Below are 16958 nucleotides of genomic sequence, written 5' to 3' on the forward strand. Positions count from 1 at the left end.
AGGCTGGTCCTGAAGTCACTGTGTAGCAGAGGATAACCCTGAACTCCTTTGTGACACTTCTGCCTTCCCAAATGCTAGGACATAAAATGTGTGCCACCATGTGGCTTGACTATTTATTTATTTATTTAGAGACAAGGTCTTACTATGTAGCTCCTGTTGGCCTGAAACTCAGGCTGGCCTCAAACTCACAGAGATCTACCTGCCTCTGTCTTCCAAGTGCTGGGATTAAATGTGAGCCACCACACCCAGCCTGCCTTTTCTATTTTTTCCTTTTTTTTTTTTAATAATTTAAGATTTATTTATTTTATGTATATGGTGCTCTATCTCCATGTACACTTGCATGCCAGAAGAGGGCATCAGATCCCATTGCAGATGGCTGTGAGCCACCATGGGATTGCTGGGAATTGAACTCAGGACCTCCAGAAGAGCTGCCAGTGCTCTTAACCGCTGAGCCATCTCTCCAGCCCTTTTCTTTTTAATGGAACTTATTTAAGACTAAAAATATGAAGTCATTAAATATCTCATAAATGCACATTGCCTTTTCCAAACCATCTTCCATGTGTCTGTGGGGAAGCTACAGCAAGTGTCTTCCCCATGTACATTTCATGTCAGTGACTCGGCATTTCTTTAGAGTGATGTTTTCTTTAACAGACACAGAACATGCTGCATCTTTCACACATTCTTACTTATGAAATTATTTCCTCAGGATGAATGACTGGAAGGATTATGTAAAAGGCTGCTGGGCCAGCAGCTTCCTGCAAGGGGCATGCAGTTACGTCTTGACCACCACTGCTGGAGGGTCAGGTCCGTTTTCCTGCTCTAATGAGGAAGGGATGGCTCAATACAAGGTGGTCTCTTGCTTCCCTATAGTGAGGAGGACGGATAGAGCATATATGTACTGTCTACTTACTGCAAATATAGTCCATCGCCACCTTAGAGACTGTTAATTTCAGCAAATCCCACTGCGCCCTTTGAGCATCGTAGATATTATTCCTGTCATGTCTGAGTCAACATGCCATCATTTCATTACCTTCAAGCAGTCTTTAAATCATCTCAAGAGACTGGAGTGTGACTACACTTCAATGTCAAATGTGATAGTTTCACTCTGGGCCATCTTTCCTTCTAAATGCCAACTGCGAGAAGTATTTGCGTGTCTGCAGCTCCAAGTTTTGGGGGCTCTAGGCTGGCTCTCTCATATCACTGCCTCTTGGAGAGGCCTAACTAACCCCATCCTCGAAAGTGGGGCAAGGTCTTTGCTGGCTCATACACAAGCCTCTACCGCACTGTACACTTACACTGATCGTACTAGAGTGAACTGTTCCTTCTGGACCTTTAGCTCTTTACCAAACTTGTCAGTTTTCATCCTGAAACTTATAAAAAAGGTACCTGGTGCACAGTGAAATATATATGTGGCTTTGGGTATATGGCAGACTGAAAGATTAGTGTCCAGTGAAATGACTATAACAAGATTAAATAGAATGCTAGTCATCGGAGCACATCATTTTCCTGAATGATACTTAGTATTGAAGGGACTGTTAAAGAAGGTTCAGATTAATGTTAGGGTGTACAATTAAATAAATAATTAAATATATTACCAAGGACTTGGGTAGCATTATGCTTTTTCTTTTAAATGGATTCTTCTTAATATGCCAATATGCAAATACCAGGGCAGCTACTAGAAAGAGGATAATAGGAACAACAACCAGAATCCAAATCGAATCTAAAAAAGAAAAAAAGAAAAGGAACAATCACAAATAGACGACAAGACATTCTGCATCAAAAAGTCTTAGCACCATTCTTCAGCAGATGTACATGTCAATGTCATCAGTATCTGAAGGAACACTGGAGCAGAACTGGGCAATGTAACTGAAAACTCAGGGTACCCCAGCTAGAAGTCAGGCTCTTCCCAGGGCTGAAGCATCCTGGGACTACACTGCCATGACACAGGTAGCTGAAACAGCTTCTGAAAAATCTTCACAGCCTCCCAGCAGGGTGTTACCAAGGGACACATTCCCCTCAGTTAAAAAAGCATTTTAAAAATGCCTCTCCTGAGAAGATATCAATTCTGGCAACATTGCTGATAACTCTTAAAACAATCCAGCTCTGCTCCTCAGAACTCCTTACCACTTATCCATCCGAAGACTCGTGTGCCTATAAAAACACAGAGGAGCCACCTGCACACACATGCTCAGGCCCATAGACGAGCATCGCACAGCAGTAAAGATTGTGGGCACACACACACCCTTTGTGTATTTTGTTCTCACCCTGCTCTTATTCACAAAGCAGCAGCAGCAGCAGCATTTCCCAGAGTCCTTTCTTCTAAAAATAAACGGTAGTCTAAATGTTGTGACAGGTGTGTGTCTCCTTAACAGCATTTCATAACTCTCGTTTCTATTCGAAAGCCCCCTCTATGGAATAGTAACTACACGTTACTGCTTAACGAATGCTTACACCATGTCCATTATGGGCTGTGGTTAAACAAAGTAAATCATTATGATAGCAATAAATACATAAATAAATAAATAAATAAATAAATAAATAAATAAATAAATAGTGATTATCAGTGTTGTATTAGAAGTCCCACTGAAATCCCACTGGGCTGAGGAGACAGCACACAAGACCTATTCCTGTGACAAGGGGACAAAACACTAGCTAAGGTGCTGCCACCATGCCATCATCACATCAATTCCTTTGTTTTCCTATTTAGGCTTTTTACAAAATTGGATTTGGGATAAGTGCACCAATTTTGTACATAAAGTAGGATTTTGTTTTCCAAATAGCCTAATGCAAATTAGCACAAAATGCACTACATTGTTTTAAGTCATATTTGAAGCTTTCATGGAATGGCCTGAAAGTTATTAACATTAAATTTTACATGTCTGGTCTAACATTTCAGCCTAGCTTTCCATCATCCAAAAAGACATCCATTGGGCTGAAGGTATAGCTTGGTGGTTAAGAGCATTGGCTACTGTTATAGAGGACCTGGGGGTTAAATTCCCAGCACCCACAAGGCAACCTACAACCACAGGTGACCCAAGCCCCAGGGGATCTGATGCCCTCTTCTGGCCTTCTCAGGAACTGCATACATGTGGTCCATTAGACAAATATAAAGACAAAACACTCATAAATACAAAATAAAATTTAAAAAATGATAAATGAAAACAATAAAGGCACAAGATACAAAATCAAAATACAAAAATCACAGCATCAGTATGAAATTTGGTGAAAAAAAAAATAATGGAAACAATCCCCTTCACAATAGCTTAAAGAAAAACAAAGCAAAACCTTGCCTAGGGGTAAATGTAACCAAGGACGTACAAGACTCTGTCAGTGAAAATTAAAAAAAACATTGAAAAAGCAGATCAAAGGAACAAAACATGGAAAGACTTTCCAAATCCATGCATTAGAGTATTGATGAAAACATCTGTACCAGCACTGAAGTCTACAGTTTGAATGCAACCTCCACCAAAATACTAATTATACTCATCACAGAACTAAAAGAAACAATCCCAAAATTCATATGAAATTCACCACAAAAGACCCAAAATAGCCGGAACAATTTTGAGCAAAAAAGATCAAAATTGCAGGAATCAAAATGCCTGATTTCAAACTGAAGGGATGGTAACAAAGTGCAGCATGCTAGGAGCAGACCAGCAGATGTGCAGCCCAGTGCAGCAGAGCGGGGGTCCTAGAAAGGAGCCCCACTAGCTACAGACAGCTAAAGAGGAGACCTTTCAATAAATGCTGCGGAACCCGACGGCCACATGGAGAAGATAATCCTTGCCACATTTTCCACAAAAAATCAACTCAAGATGGACCTAAGAGTAGAAAACAGGAGGAATATTTGAAGACAAAGGAATAGGTGATGCTCTGGACAGGACACAAAAGACCTTGCAAATGAATCCTGTAAAATCAGGCCTATCAAAGGAGACAGTCTGCAGAGTGAAGAGAACGGGAGAAAACAGCAGCCATTCACTCATTTTATAAAAAGTTAACATAAGGAATTAAAAAAAAACCTAACAAAACAAGTAAGTAACCCAATTAAAGAATGGGCAAATGAATACACACTCCTGAGAAGCAAAATGGCCAACGAATACATGGAAAGATGATAAACGTCCTTAGCCACCAGGAAAACGCAAATCAAAACTACAATAGCAAATCATCTCTCGACGGCTCAGAGGTTAAGAGCACTGACTGATCTTCCAAAGGACCCGAGTTCAATTTCCAGCACCCACATGGCAGCTCACAGCTGTCTGTAACGCCAGTTCCAGGAGACCTGAAACCCTCATACAGACATACATGCAGGCAAAACACCAATGCACATAAAATAAAAAAAATTAAAAAAAAAAAAAGCAAATCATCTCTCTAAATGAAACTGAATGGCAAAGAGATCACTGCATGTCCACGTATATTGCAGAACTATTCATAATACCTGAGGGGGAGATGAACGGATGAGGAAAATATCTTCTAATGTATAACACACATACACATATATATACCCACATACACTATATATACATACATACCAATACTATGTAGCCATATGTATGAGTTAAAATCTTGTCATTTACAGGAAAATGGATGGAACTGTGGGATAACATGCTAAGCAAAATTGGCCAAACAAGTACAGTGTGTTCTCTCATATTTTGAAACTTGAAAAAGTCAGTCTTCATGAGGTATGGTAGTGCATGGCTGTAATCCCAATACTAGGTCAGCAGAGGCAAGAATGCCAGAAGTTCAAGGCCAGCCTGGGTTAAAGGGAAAGTTCGGGCCAGCTAGGACTATACACAGAGAGATCTTCTCTCAAAAAGCCAAAGTCATCTAAGTGTAGAATAGTGATGGACAGGGGTGGGGAAAGGAGTCTGGAGAAGGGCGGGGGAACAGGGGAGCTGGAGTTGATCAGCGCTGCAATACCATATGAGGAAATACCACACTGAGCCGCTAACATACACACTAATGCATGGTAACAACACATACAATGGATCCTTGGTTCTCTGTAGACAATGGTTATTCAGTTCAGTGCTTGCCTGTGTTGCCACAGTCAGTTTATGATACCTATCAACTGATAAATTTTGTTGATAAGGTAATTACACTCATATAATTTAATGGCCCCAAACTAAGTTGAACATAAAGACAGCATTCTTTGGGGATATGTGAACACGGGAACATTCTTACCTTTATCAATGTGTCTATCTACTGTTTTCTGATGACTAGCATGTGGTGATACATTGTGTACCTTAATAAACTTATCTGGGGATCAGAGTACATAGCCAGCCATTAGATCAGACATAGAGGTCAGGCAGTGGTGGCACACATCCTTAATCCTATCACTCGAGAGGCAGAGATCCATCTGGATCTCTGTGATTTCAAGGCCACACTAGAAACAGAGCCAGGCAGTGGTGGCACACACCTTTAATCTCAGCACTTGAGATCTCATGCCTTTGCTTGGGAAGCGCACAAGCCTTTAATCCCAGGAGGCGACATGGCTAGGTGGAGAAAGGTATATAAGAAAGGTATATAAGGCGTGAGGAAACAGGAACTAAAGCAGTTCAGCTGAGACCCTTTCTCAGGGTGAGGACTCAGACAGAGGCTTTCAGTCTGAGGATTTGTGGAAACAGGATCAGCTGAGGAGTTGGTGAGGTGAGGTTGGCTGTGGCTTGCTCCTCTGATCTTTCAGCTTTCACTCCAATATCTGGCTCTGGGTTTTTTTTTTTTTTTTTTATTAAAAGACCACCTAAGATTCAAACACCACTAGCATGTAAATGGGATGCATATTGGTAATGTTTTACATTAAGGAATGACTGACAGAATCTCAGCAGAAGGGTTAAATCTTATCATAAAACATTTAATAAGTTAGCAGAAGTCGTACCTAGTTTTATAGGGCTATGATAAATGGCCAGTGTTCGGGTATGTTTAGTTTACACTTGCATTGGTATTCCAGTAAACAGTAAAGAGTTTTGTTTGGGTTTTAATTAGTGTTTTTTTTTTTTTTCCTGCTAATGTATATTTGCAAACTGGTGTGGTCCTGGGTTCTGTAAGACAGCAGGCTGAACAAGCCATGAGGAACAAGCCAATAAGCAGCATCCGTCCATGGCCTCTGCATCAGCTCCTGCCTCCAGGTTCCTGCCCTGACTGCCTTCAATGATGGACAGTGATGTGGAAACATCAGCAAAACAAGCCTTTCCTTCTGATTTTCTCAAGGTGCTTCGGTCCTGGTGTTTTATCACAGCAATAGAAACTCGAACTACTAAGAGAGTCTCCAACCAACATTTTAGTGACTAGTCACAGGAAAATCAACATTTTAGTGACTAGTCACAAAAAAAAAAAATCAACATTTTAGTGAAGAATAGTCACAGGAAAGCCAACTAGAGTACCTCATCTTTGGTTAGAAATATTTAAAATTAGTATTGAGAAATACTATATGTGGTATTTTTCCCAGTTTTACTATTGTCGACATAAAAACCAAAGCTCTCACCTTAAAGAGAACAAGAGATAGTTTACTCTAGAGCTACTATGAGTGAGCAAAGAGCAGGAACATAGATTTAGTTTACCCCAAAGTTCATGTTCCAATGTGGAAGCAGTTTCAGAGGGTTTTCATAGCTTTACAGATCGAAAGCCACCCATCAAGGCAAGTTTAAACTATCCTGGTGGGTGCAGCCAAGAGGCAGATACACTGAGATGTGGGAGCTATCTTACAGGTCCATGATGCTCGTGACATTCCTAGCTCTAGGACCAGTGGAAGACAGTGTTCTAAGAGAACAGCTTCTGAGAGGTTTTTACTAACTTATCACGAGGTGTGAGTTCAGATACAGAGTGGGGCAAGGCATGGCTGTTCCAGAAGACTAAATTACCCTAAGACAAAGTAATTAGCCTCTGAATCTATAACATTCCAGCTTCTCTATAGCACTGAAATCCCCATCAGTCCCTGCAGACACAGCTTCTTTTCAGGAGTTTCATCCACATTTATTATTTGTATGAGATAACGGGCTTCATTATCACATTGCACATATGTATATAGTGCACTTTGATCATCTCGCATCCCCACCAAGCAGATCCTGCTCCTCCCTCCCACAGACAGGCCAGTGCGTCTGGTCTTTCTCTACCTCCAAGCTACCCTTTGAGATTCTCAAGTATCTCTATTGTCTTTTTTCATTAGCGCTACACATACGCATGTTATACATACATAGAAATATATAAATACAACCTGCTGAGACTGGGTAGAGCTGCTGGAAGGTGTATATTTTTAGGGCAGACCACTTGATATTGGAGAAATAATTGGGAGCTCACGCCTGGGGAAGACTGACTGCCCCTCTCTCAGGAGTCAACCATTGCCTATAGCTCTTCTTCTAGGGGTGGGGACTTGGAAGGTTCCACTCATCCATCTTGGCATGTCACGTGGTGTTGTCATTGTTTAGGCCGCCATATTGGTGAGATTTAAAACTCCCGCTCCCACTCTGCAACACTCCCTGAGCCTCAGGTGTAGGGGTTGTAGTTGTATCAAGGGGTGCTTGGCACCCCCTCAGCTGCTCTCTGCATTATGGCCAGTTGTGGCTTTTTGTTCCGTAACAGTCTCTGTCTGCTGAAAAAAGAAGCTTTTTTGATAAGGGGCGAGAGCTGCACTTATCTGTGGGTACATAAGCATGGTATTCAGAACAGTTAGGAAGTACACTGGTTTGGGCACGGGGCAGTAGTAGGCTCTTATCTAGGTTCCACAGCCTCATCGGTCACGGGCAGTTGGCTGCACTTACAGTACCAGGCATGAATTCCCTTCTACCTAGCATGTCTTACGTTCCAAATCAGTGGCTGTTGGTTATCCCCAAGATGTCAATACCACTATTTCAGTTCTGGGGACATCATGCCATGCTGATCATTGCTGTGTTTCATAAATGTCATAGCTGGGCAGGATTACTGACTGATTTTCTCTCTTGGCAGCTTGCATAATACTCCTTTCCTTCTCAACTGCCTTTCATTGTTCCCCTGGAAAAGCATACTTTTCTTTTTTAAGGGAAAAGCATACTTTTTTTTTTTTAAAGTCATTTGAATTAAAAAAAAATTAGTACCTTTTTTAGCATAGAAAAGATATTCTAAAAAAACTTGAAAACGGGAAAATAAAAAGAATATCATTCACAAGATGAAATAGTCTATAGATTTTAAAAATATTAACAAAGTGTGCGAAAGAAAATGATAAGACATTAAAATTTTTTAAAATATTCTTCTATTTAAAAAGTGCACTAATGTGCATAGCCTCTTCATTCTGGGGGGAGGGGAAATCATTGCATTTATCCTAGTCAACACTGAAGGAAAACATGTATAGAGTGAATATGAAATTAAAACCAGCTTGATAGCAAGTAAGTTAGTCTGTGACTTCAACACAGCACGGGGAAGGGCATCTGTTAAAATGTCCTCCTCTATGGAAGAGATTCCCTTTAAAGCCTAAAGAGCATGCGCAGTACACAGAATTATATACACGACACACTACATCACAGCTGTGTGGAGAAACCCAAGATAAAACCAGGATGCAAAGAAAACCCCAAGCTGTGACTGATGGTAATTGTTTCTTCTAACTTTAAAAAGCTCCATAATTTATTTGTGTGTGGATGTCTGCATGCACAGGCCAGCACACGTGAGTGGAGGTTATGGAACAACTTGAGGGAATTGGCTTTCTTCTTCCACTATGTGTCCTGGACCCAAGTGAGGCTGTAAGTCTTGGAGGCAGGTACGTTTACCCACTGTGACATCTTCATGGTCCTCTTCTGGCTTTTCTCAAGTTAACACATTTTCAAATTACCACTTGAAATACAGATATCTGTGCACATAATTTCATATATTTGCTACGTATCTTTCCTTTCCTGGGTCAGCCATCTAGTGGCTTTTTAGTTTGGTTGCTATAGTACATTTCAATGACAGAGAAACTGTCTTGTTTTTAATTAGGAGCTTTTCTGGGGAAAGGGATTATTGAATATTTTTTAAAAGAAAAGATATGTGTTTAAGTTATAAATCAATCCATTTATTTTCACATTGCCCTATTTCGGTTAACATTCTCTGTCTTCATCTAGAGGGGAGGGGGCAAGAGCTTACCTTTTCTGTGGTTTTGGAAAAGGGGAGTACAGACTTCTTCTGATTTTTCTGTTGTAATGTCCCAGAATTCTGAGTGTCCATTTACTGAAACGCAGTATCTGGAATCCAGTTTGGACACTGAGATGTTGAACTGGCACAGAGTTTCACTGCAATCTTCTATATCAATGTTATGACTTGTATAGAGGATCTACATGGAAAAACAACAATAAGAAAGTGTATGGCTTCTTTAATCTGAGGGGGGAAATCATTGCATTACCCTAGTTAAACGTTGAAGGAAAACATGTATAGAGTGAATATGAAATTAAAACCAGCTTTGATATCAAATTATAAGTCGATCTGTGACTTCAACCCAGCATGAGGAAGTACAGTTGTTAAAATGTTCTCTATGGGAACAGGTATTGTTTAAGACTTGAAGAATGGAAATGTTTAGGGGCTGTGGAACTAGCCAATACTTGCTTATGCAGTTCCTAGAATACCAGAAGCAGCTGGAGAGAGAGGAAAGCATTTCACAGGAAGCATAAGAAAGTAGCTACATGAAGGCTTCAGGGTCCCTGTGCAGGAAGTACATAAAAAGGTCCCAAGCACATTTGTAGTTCATTCATTCTACTAGCTAGAGCCCATGTTCACCTGTGCTCAGGCCTGGACACAGGACTGCCGTGGCTTGGCTAGGCATCCAGTGTGGCCTGTATATTAAAGGGCGGGTCTCTGAGGTGGCAATCCTGGGGTGCGCCTGGCTGAGACCTTTATGAGACGGGACTCATGGGAAGTGGTTACGCTTTGAGTTTCAAATGTCCCTCACAGGCTTATGTAGTAAGGCCTAGGTCTTCAGTTGGTAGTGATGCCATGGGAGGTTCTGGGAAGTTTCAGAAGTAGGAGTCTAACTGGAGTAAATAGGTCATTGGGGTTTAGCCCTTGAGGGTGCCTCGTCCTGGCTACTCCTGCCTCATACTTCCAACATGTCTGTCCAAGCATATAAAGCTGGGTGACCATGGACTGAACCCTCAGAAACTGAGCCAAAATAAACCTTTCCTTCTTTAAGTTGTTTCTGTCTGATATGTGATTACAGTGATGAGAAAATAATGAACACATAGCGACATGCCCTTGAAATGTATTGAGATCCCCCTACCCCCCCCTCCCGCCACCGCCTCCCTTACTTCTGCTCTGCTTTGAGATGAAATGTCTCGTGATAGTGGTATATAGCATGGCGGATGCCCCGTGTGTATGACGTCACGGGTTTGGTTCCCAGCTCGAGGAGAAAGGGGGAAAGAGTGGTCATCACCTGTACACGTGCTGCTGTGATGTGCTCAGAGCTGAGCAGAAGCAAACATCACCCTTTGTGTCTCTAAAACTGAGCTAAATAAACTTCCCCACTTCATAAGCTAGTTGTCCTGGGTGTTCGTTCAGGTGACTAATACATGTGTATTACAGTGTCGGTTTAATGTGCCTAACAATTCAGTGCAGATAAGAGGTAAGAACTGTAACAGAAAGTCAGGAGCACTGTAAGATGACTCCTACAAGGAACAAGGAAAAACTAACTGAGCCACCCGAAATGAAATAACCTACTGCGTATGGAAAGAATACAAAGAGGAGCCGACAACCCCTGATCCCAAAGAGTAAGCAGGAATGTGCCACATGGAAATGGTGAAGGGCATTCTGGGAAAGTGCATGGAACTTCCAGTGAGCCATGGGCAAGCAGCATCTCACTCAAGAGAAGAAAACAAAAGCCACCCCACCCCCCAACGCCTGCTCTGTTTACACCTGTTCCCTGGACCCCTCTCCTAAGCTCACTGGCCCCTGGTGCTGTCCCCACATGCCAACTGTGCCTCTGCAGAGATCTCTGCCTTTCCCAGGTCCTATGCTTCAAATGATGTCCCCACATACAGCTGCAGGGACCAGCTTCTGCCCCCAGCGTTGGCTCCAGCTGTCCCCTTTCCTGGGAGGGTCCTCTGACCCCTCCACTCAAAGCCACTGCTCCATCCCTGCAGGCTGCCCCCACCCTTCTCTGCTGCACCAGGATACCCTGAGTTTTGTTTGTACCTTTTGCTTCTGTAGTTCTGTGTACTTAGAAGGCACATCGTATGGTTTTGATAACCATTAAACAAATAAAAGGTGACACTGAGCAGGAATGGAGGGAGCACAGTTTGAATCAAAGTATGGACTCCAGACCACTGCCAGAGGAATGTCATTATATCACTGGTGTTGTACTGCTAGCTTACCTTTCAGAAATAAATCATGGCTGTATATTATTTTATATACTGTATATTACTAGTAAGGAAAAAGAAAAAAATCCTAAGTCGATCTCCAACTCACCAGCAGAAACAGGTATATAGAGAAAGCAACATTCTAGAGAGGGCCCTGCAATTAAACACGCAAAGAGAAAACTTAAAGGCATCAGCTGGCTGGTGTTGGCAATTAACTCCATACTGGGCCCCCTTCAATAGTATTTATGTAGTTTGTTTTTTCCTTACCAGAAATCTGATCTGCATATGCATGAGCAGCAGTCTACCTTACAGTTTATGACAGCATCGTATTGCACAAGCAATACAATGATTCCTATGTTTAAAAAAGAGAAAAGAGGAGCACACACCTCCCCACTCCTGTTTCTTTGCACATATATGGTGTAGTCGAAGGTGTGACAGGCGCTTTCATCCTCAAACATGATCCCACGCCTTTCTCCGTTTACAATAACAGCCGGGTGAAACACATTGACAGTGAGCTGGTCTCGCCTCCTGATGATGGCCAGGCCAGGTGGTCCAACTTTCCCTGGGAAGAAAAGGCAAGTATAATTCCTCCCAGCACAGCTACTAAATCTGCCCAAATCAATGGATGCATTTCAACAACTCTGAAGATCAAGAAGACATTCTAAGAATACAGTGTTTAATAAATCTCAGATGAGAAGCTCTCTTGCCTAAACTCTGCTCTAGTGATTTAGTTTCACTTCGGACTTTGTCTTTAGGAAGGTACGATTAGTCAGAAACGTTGGTTTTGAGAAGATGAATAGGCTGGGCTGGTGGTACATGCCTGTAATACCTGCTGTTTAGAAGGATAGCGCAGGAGGACCATTAAGCTCAATGTTTAGGCTGAAGAATGAGTCTGAAACCAGCCTAAGCAAATTAGTGTCAAAGCAAAAAGTAAAACTAGCAAGCTGGAGATGTAGCTCACGGGTGGAGCGCTTGCCTAGCAACATAAGGACCCAGGTTCATTCTCAAGCTCTCCACCCCCATGTAAGCAAACAAAATAGAAACTCAAGGAAATACCTTCTCTTTTATCCTTATTTTTTTGTAGCTTAAGGAACCTGTTTTCTAAAAACTGTTTCTGAAAAGGCCCTTATTTATTTATTTGTTTATTTATTTATTTTTATTTGTTGTGTGTATGAGTATTTTGCCTACATGTATGTCTACATATCATGAGCATGCATGGTGCCTGCGGAGGTCAGAAGAGGTCTGAGATTCCCTGGAACTGGAGTTACTGGTGGCTGTGAGCTGCCATGTAGGTGCTGGAATTACAACTAGGTCCTCTGGAAGAACAGCCAGTGTTCTTAACCACAGAGCCATCTGTCCAGCTCCTGGAAAGTTCTTTAGTTATCTTCCTCACTGAAACCCAGTGTCTTTAACACCCACGGGTGTCTGGCAAACTTCTAAAAAGTTTGCTCATGATTCAGTTTTTTCTGTGAAAATCAGAACTGGAGACTCAGGTAGTCTGTGCACAGCCTCTGTGTCTCTGATGTATGGGGCTTGTGTGGTGAACGTTTGTATATGCTTCTCCTATGTACCATGCACATACTGTCTTCCACCCAGGTCTGGCGTGGACTCTTCAGTGTACCTCAGGCGTACTTTCTGGGACACAGAAGGTCCTTGATAAAGCTGTGGCAGACAAATCTGACATAAAGATGGCATGTACCAGATGAACCCAGAGAATAAAAATACCTAAAGTAAGCAAAGATAGGGCCAGTGGAGTATATATATCCAAAGAGTTGGGGCAGAATCAAGACACGTGGACACCACAGGCATGCCAGCATGGAAGTAACCAGGCACAGAGGGTGAGGGAGGGAGGAAGGGAAACTGGAAGGGATGCCATCAGGTCTATCAGACTAGGGCACAGGCTAAGGTGGGATGCCCCGCCCAAGATTATACCTGATACTGAACATTCTGTAGCTGGAGTGAGAGCTGAGACCAGTAAACTATAGGTAGGATGCTGGAATGGCAAAGAGCTGAAACTTGGATTCAGAGACAAGAAAGAACTCTACACTTGTGTTTCTTTGGGACAGACAGACTTCAAACTCTTCACTAGCCCTTGTTCCCTGAGCCTCCTGCCTGCCTGCTGGATGACAGGTGGGGGCCACCATCGCTGGCTGGAAATTCTATGTATTATGTTAATGTATGTTACGTTGGTATTTATGCTCCCAAGGTCTTCAAGGACTTAAGGGAGGTAGGAGGAATGAGTCCCGCGGCCACGTCCTCTGTGATCTAACTTTGAAATAAATTTCCTATCAGACAGGGAAGGAAAGGCTGGTGTCTAGCCATGCTGAACAGCACTGGTCAGGCTTTGAATGGACTGGATGTTAAACGGTTTTCAAGTGGGAAAGCGAAGGCCAGTTTAGTGCTATTTTTGTGGGGCCTAGAAGGAAAAGACACTGGCTCCTCAAATTCTGTCATACGTTTACTAGACACTTGTAGCAACCATCAGTAAAAGCAAACATACACAGAAGTATAAGTACTTCAGAATTAAAATGTATCCATGTAGGGGATAGAGAGATGGCTCAGTGGTTAAGAGCACCGGCTGCTCTCCCAAGGGACCCGGGTTTGGTTCCCGGCACCTACATGGTAGTTAGCAAACACCTGTAATAGCAGCCCCAGGGGGATCCAACGCCCTCTTCAGGCCTCTGAGGGCACCGCATGAATGTGGTGCACATACATGCAGGCAAAGTGCCCATACACATAAAAATAAGTAAGTAAATAAAAATTTCAAGAAGTTACCCATGCATACAATCTTACTTACTTACCCTGTCGGCACATAATAAACTCTTTTGACAATGTGTAGGCAGATTCTTTCTGTCCAAGAGTAGCTTTAACTCTGGCCCAGACAGACATATCGGGATCTTGAATTTGTTCATAGATATTACAATGATGATCAGAAATGTTGATGCAGGCGTCAACCCATTCGTTCCTGAAATGAACAGGAAGAGTGAAGTGACACATGGGAAATCTTATTACCACACAAACTTTAGCCATTCATCTGTGTTTTGCTTTGCATCCAGCCAGCTGCTTGGAAGAGCTAAAATAAAGTAAGACAGTGAAGGCAGATGAAAGAAGAAACCCTTAGTCTTGAATGGAACGTACAAACCCAGCATCCTTAACCCAAAAACTTGGAAATTCCAATGGCTCGAAAATTCAAGGCGTTGAGCACCCATTTGATGTCACAGAGGAAAGATGCTACATCATGCAAAGCTGTTTGTTTCCTGCATGAAATTCGTTGTTCAAAATATCATAGAGACTAGGGGACTAGATGAGTGACAGAAAGCTTGTGGGGCATGTGCAATGCCCTGGGTCCAATCCTTACAAAAATTATCCAATTTAAAAAATAGATAAAACACCATAACAAATTACAACAGTTACTTTCAGGCTCTATGTGGATAAGGTACATATGACCTAAGTCTCATGTTTACACTTAGGTCCCACCCCTGAGATATCTACTTAGGTATATATAGACCTTTCAAGATCTGAAAAAGGCCAGAAATATGAAATACTTCTGGTCACAAGCATTTGAGATAAGGCATACTTAACCCTTGCTGTAAATTCCTTTGTAGGAGACAGAACTCATACAATACATTTCATATTTAAGTTTTAAACCATTATGGAGCCCGTTAATATAGATGTGAGTCAATTACAAAATCAGACACATTACAAAAGCTCTTCATTGTGGTCAGGTTTTTTTGTTTTGCTTTAGATTTATCTTTCTAGTAAAATTTACAGGCATTACAGGGAGATAACACCTAAGGTATCAGCTTCACTTGACAAAACACAACATTTTAGAAGTTCCTTGCCCACAAAAGAACTTTGCATTTTCCCAACTTCATCATTATTTAATGACAATATGGATAATGGGGTTTCTTTCTTATTTATCACGTTCTTATTGATATTGCTGCTTAAGCTGTCCCATCCTTTGGCCAGTAAGAGCCTGCTTCGGGATGGCTATTGACATGTCCCCATCATCTGTTTCTACCATGAGGGAGACTTTCTAATTGCTTTTCTGTCTTCCCAGGCTGGGGTTGTTGCTTGGAGGTACAGTGCTTGTTTATGTGAATAAGTTGGACCTCAGCCCCAGAAAGATGAAACAAAAACCTGCTAAACCAATCAAACAAGTCAAACTCCCTCAACTCCCTATAAAAAAATCTTCATTTTGTTTCTTGGCTTAACCCTGGAAGCAGCAACTCTAAGGAAAACATGAAGCTCTTCCTATTGGTGTCCACAACATTGCTCCCCATTCTTGCAGGAAGCCAAACTCACTGGCTTGAGGGGTTTCACTCCCGGCCCTTCTTCTCCCAGACAACACCCACAGTTCATCTCTTTCATCTTCTCCAGTGGAGCACAGTGCATCTGCCTTACAGAACTTACCTTTTCTTTTCATTGAACAACATAGTCTGGAAGCCACTACATTTAGGTCCATAAAATATGAAATTTCCTTCATATTTTACAAAGCGAATTCAGTAATCCATTTCTGTAGCAGTCATGCGGAATCAACAGATCGAAAAGCGAACCCTGGCTGGACAGACAGCTTAGCCAATCAGGTTCTTGCTGCGCAAAACATGAGGGCCTGAGTTCAATCCCCAGAACCCACATTAAAGAAACAAACAAGCAAATAAACAAACAAAGACTGACATCTGAGGTTGTCCTACCCTCCACATGTATGTGTGTATACATGCACACACTACTGCATACACACACACACACACACACACACACAAATGCAACATGGGAGCTGGTGGTGTAGCGCAGTGGTAGACGGCTTACCTAGCCAGTGTAAAGCTTTGGGTTTGATCTCCAGCACCACAAAAAAAAAACGTGCCCAGGTAAGCATATTAAGTTTTGTCAGATAAAAGTTCTTCCCCCACGGCCAAATCTATTTCCATTCACATTAATCATGCATGAAGGTTTCTGTCTCTCACAGTTTTCAAATACAATATGTTTTCAGAGTTTAATGTTTCTGTCAATTTACTAAGTGACTGTGTTGGAGAGTTTTATGTCAACTTGACACCAGCTCAAGTCATTTAAGAGAGGGAACTTCAATTAAGAAAATGCCTCCACAAGATGGGTCTGAACATAAGCCTGTGGGGGATTTTCTTAATTGGTGATTGATGGGGGAGGGCCCAGCCTATTGTGGGGACACTTCTGGGCTAGTGGTACTAGACTGAGCAAGCCATGAGGAACAAGCCGGTAAGCAGCACTCCTCCATGGTCTCTGCATCATCAGCTCCTGCCTCCAGATTCCTGTCCTGTTCGAGTTCCTGTCCTGACCTCCTTTGATGATGAACAGTGATATGGAAATGTAAGCCAAATACACCCTTTCCTCCTCAAGTTGCTTTGGTCATGGTGTTTCATCACAGCAATAGAAACCCTAACTAGGACAGAGTTATAGTAACCAATAGCTCTTGAAATATCTGTGGACTTGTATAGAATAGGATATTCATGTCCTCATGGCGTTTTGCCCCACAGGTTATTTACTTAAAAGAATGTACAATGGATAGATCCGAGTGCTAACACCTTTGTCAAATGACCAGGTTTCATGATACCATGCCTGGGATAAGCATTCACTATGATCTGTATGGTAGATACAAAGATTGCCTTCATAGCATGCCTATCAAAAGTTGCTAACCTCGGGCTG

At 42.1% G+C, this 16958-nt stretch overlaps 1 protein-coding gene across 1 annotated transcript in view; it reads right to left on the reverse strand.

Moving 5' to 3' along the window:
- Ifngr1 (interferon gamma receptor 1) overlaps positions 1-16958 on the reverse strand; it is a 28150-nt gene that overhangs the window by 1255 nt on the left and 9937 nt on the right. The window contains exons 3-6 of the mRNA XM_059272688.1: positions 14081-14244; positions 11666-11841; positions 9079-9265; positions 1596-1720 (exon numbers count right to left, since the gene is read on the reverse strand). Coding sequence (XP_059128671.1) covers positions 1596-1720; positions 9079-9265; positions 11666-11841; positions 14081-14244 — 652 coding nt within the window. The remainder of the gene's footprint in view (positions 1-1595; positions 1721-9078; positions 9266-11665; positions 11842-14080; positions 14245-16958) is intronic.

The sequence above is a fragment of the Peromyscus eremicus genome, chromosome 8b, assembly GCF_949786415.1.
Source record: "Peromyscus eremicus chromosome 8b, PerEre_H2_v1, whole genome shotgun sequence".
In the NCBI taxonomy this organism is placed as follows: Eukaryota; Metazoa; Chordata; class Mammalia; order Rodentia; family Cricetidae; genus Peromyscus; species Peromyscus eremicus.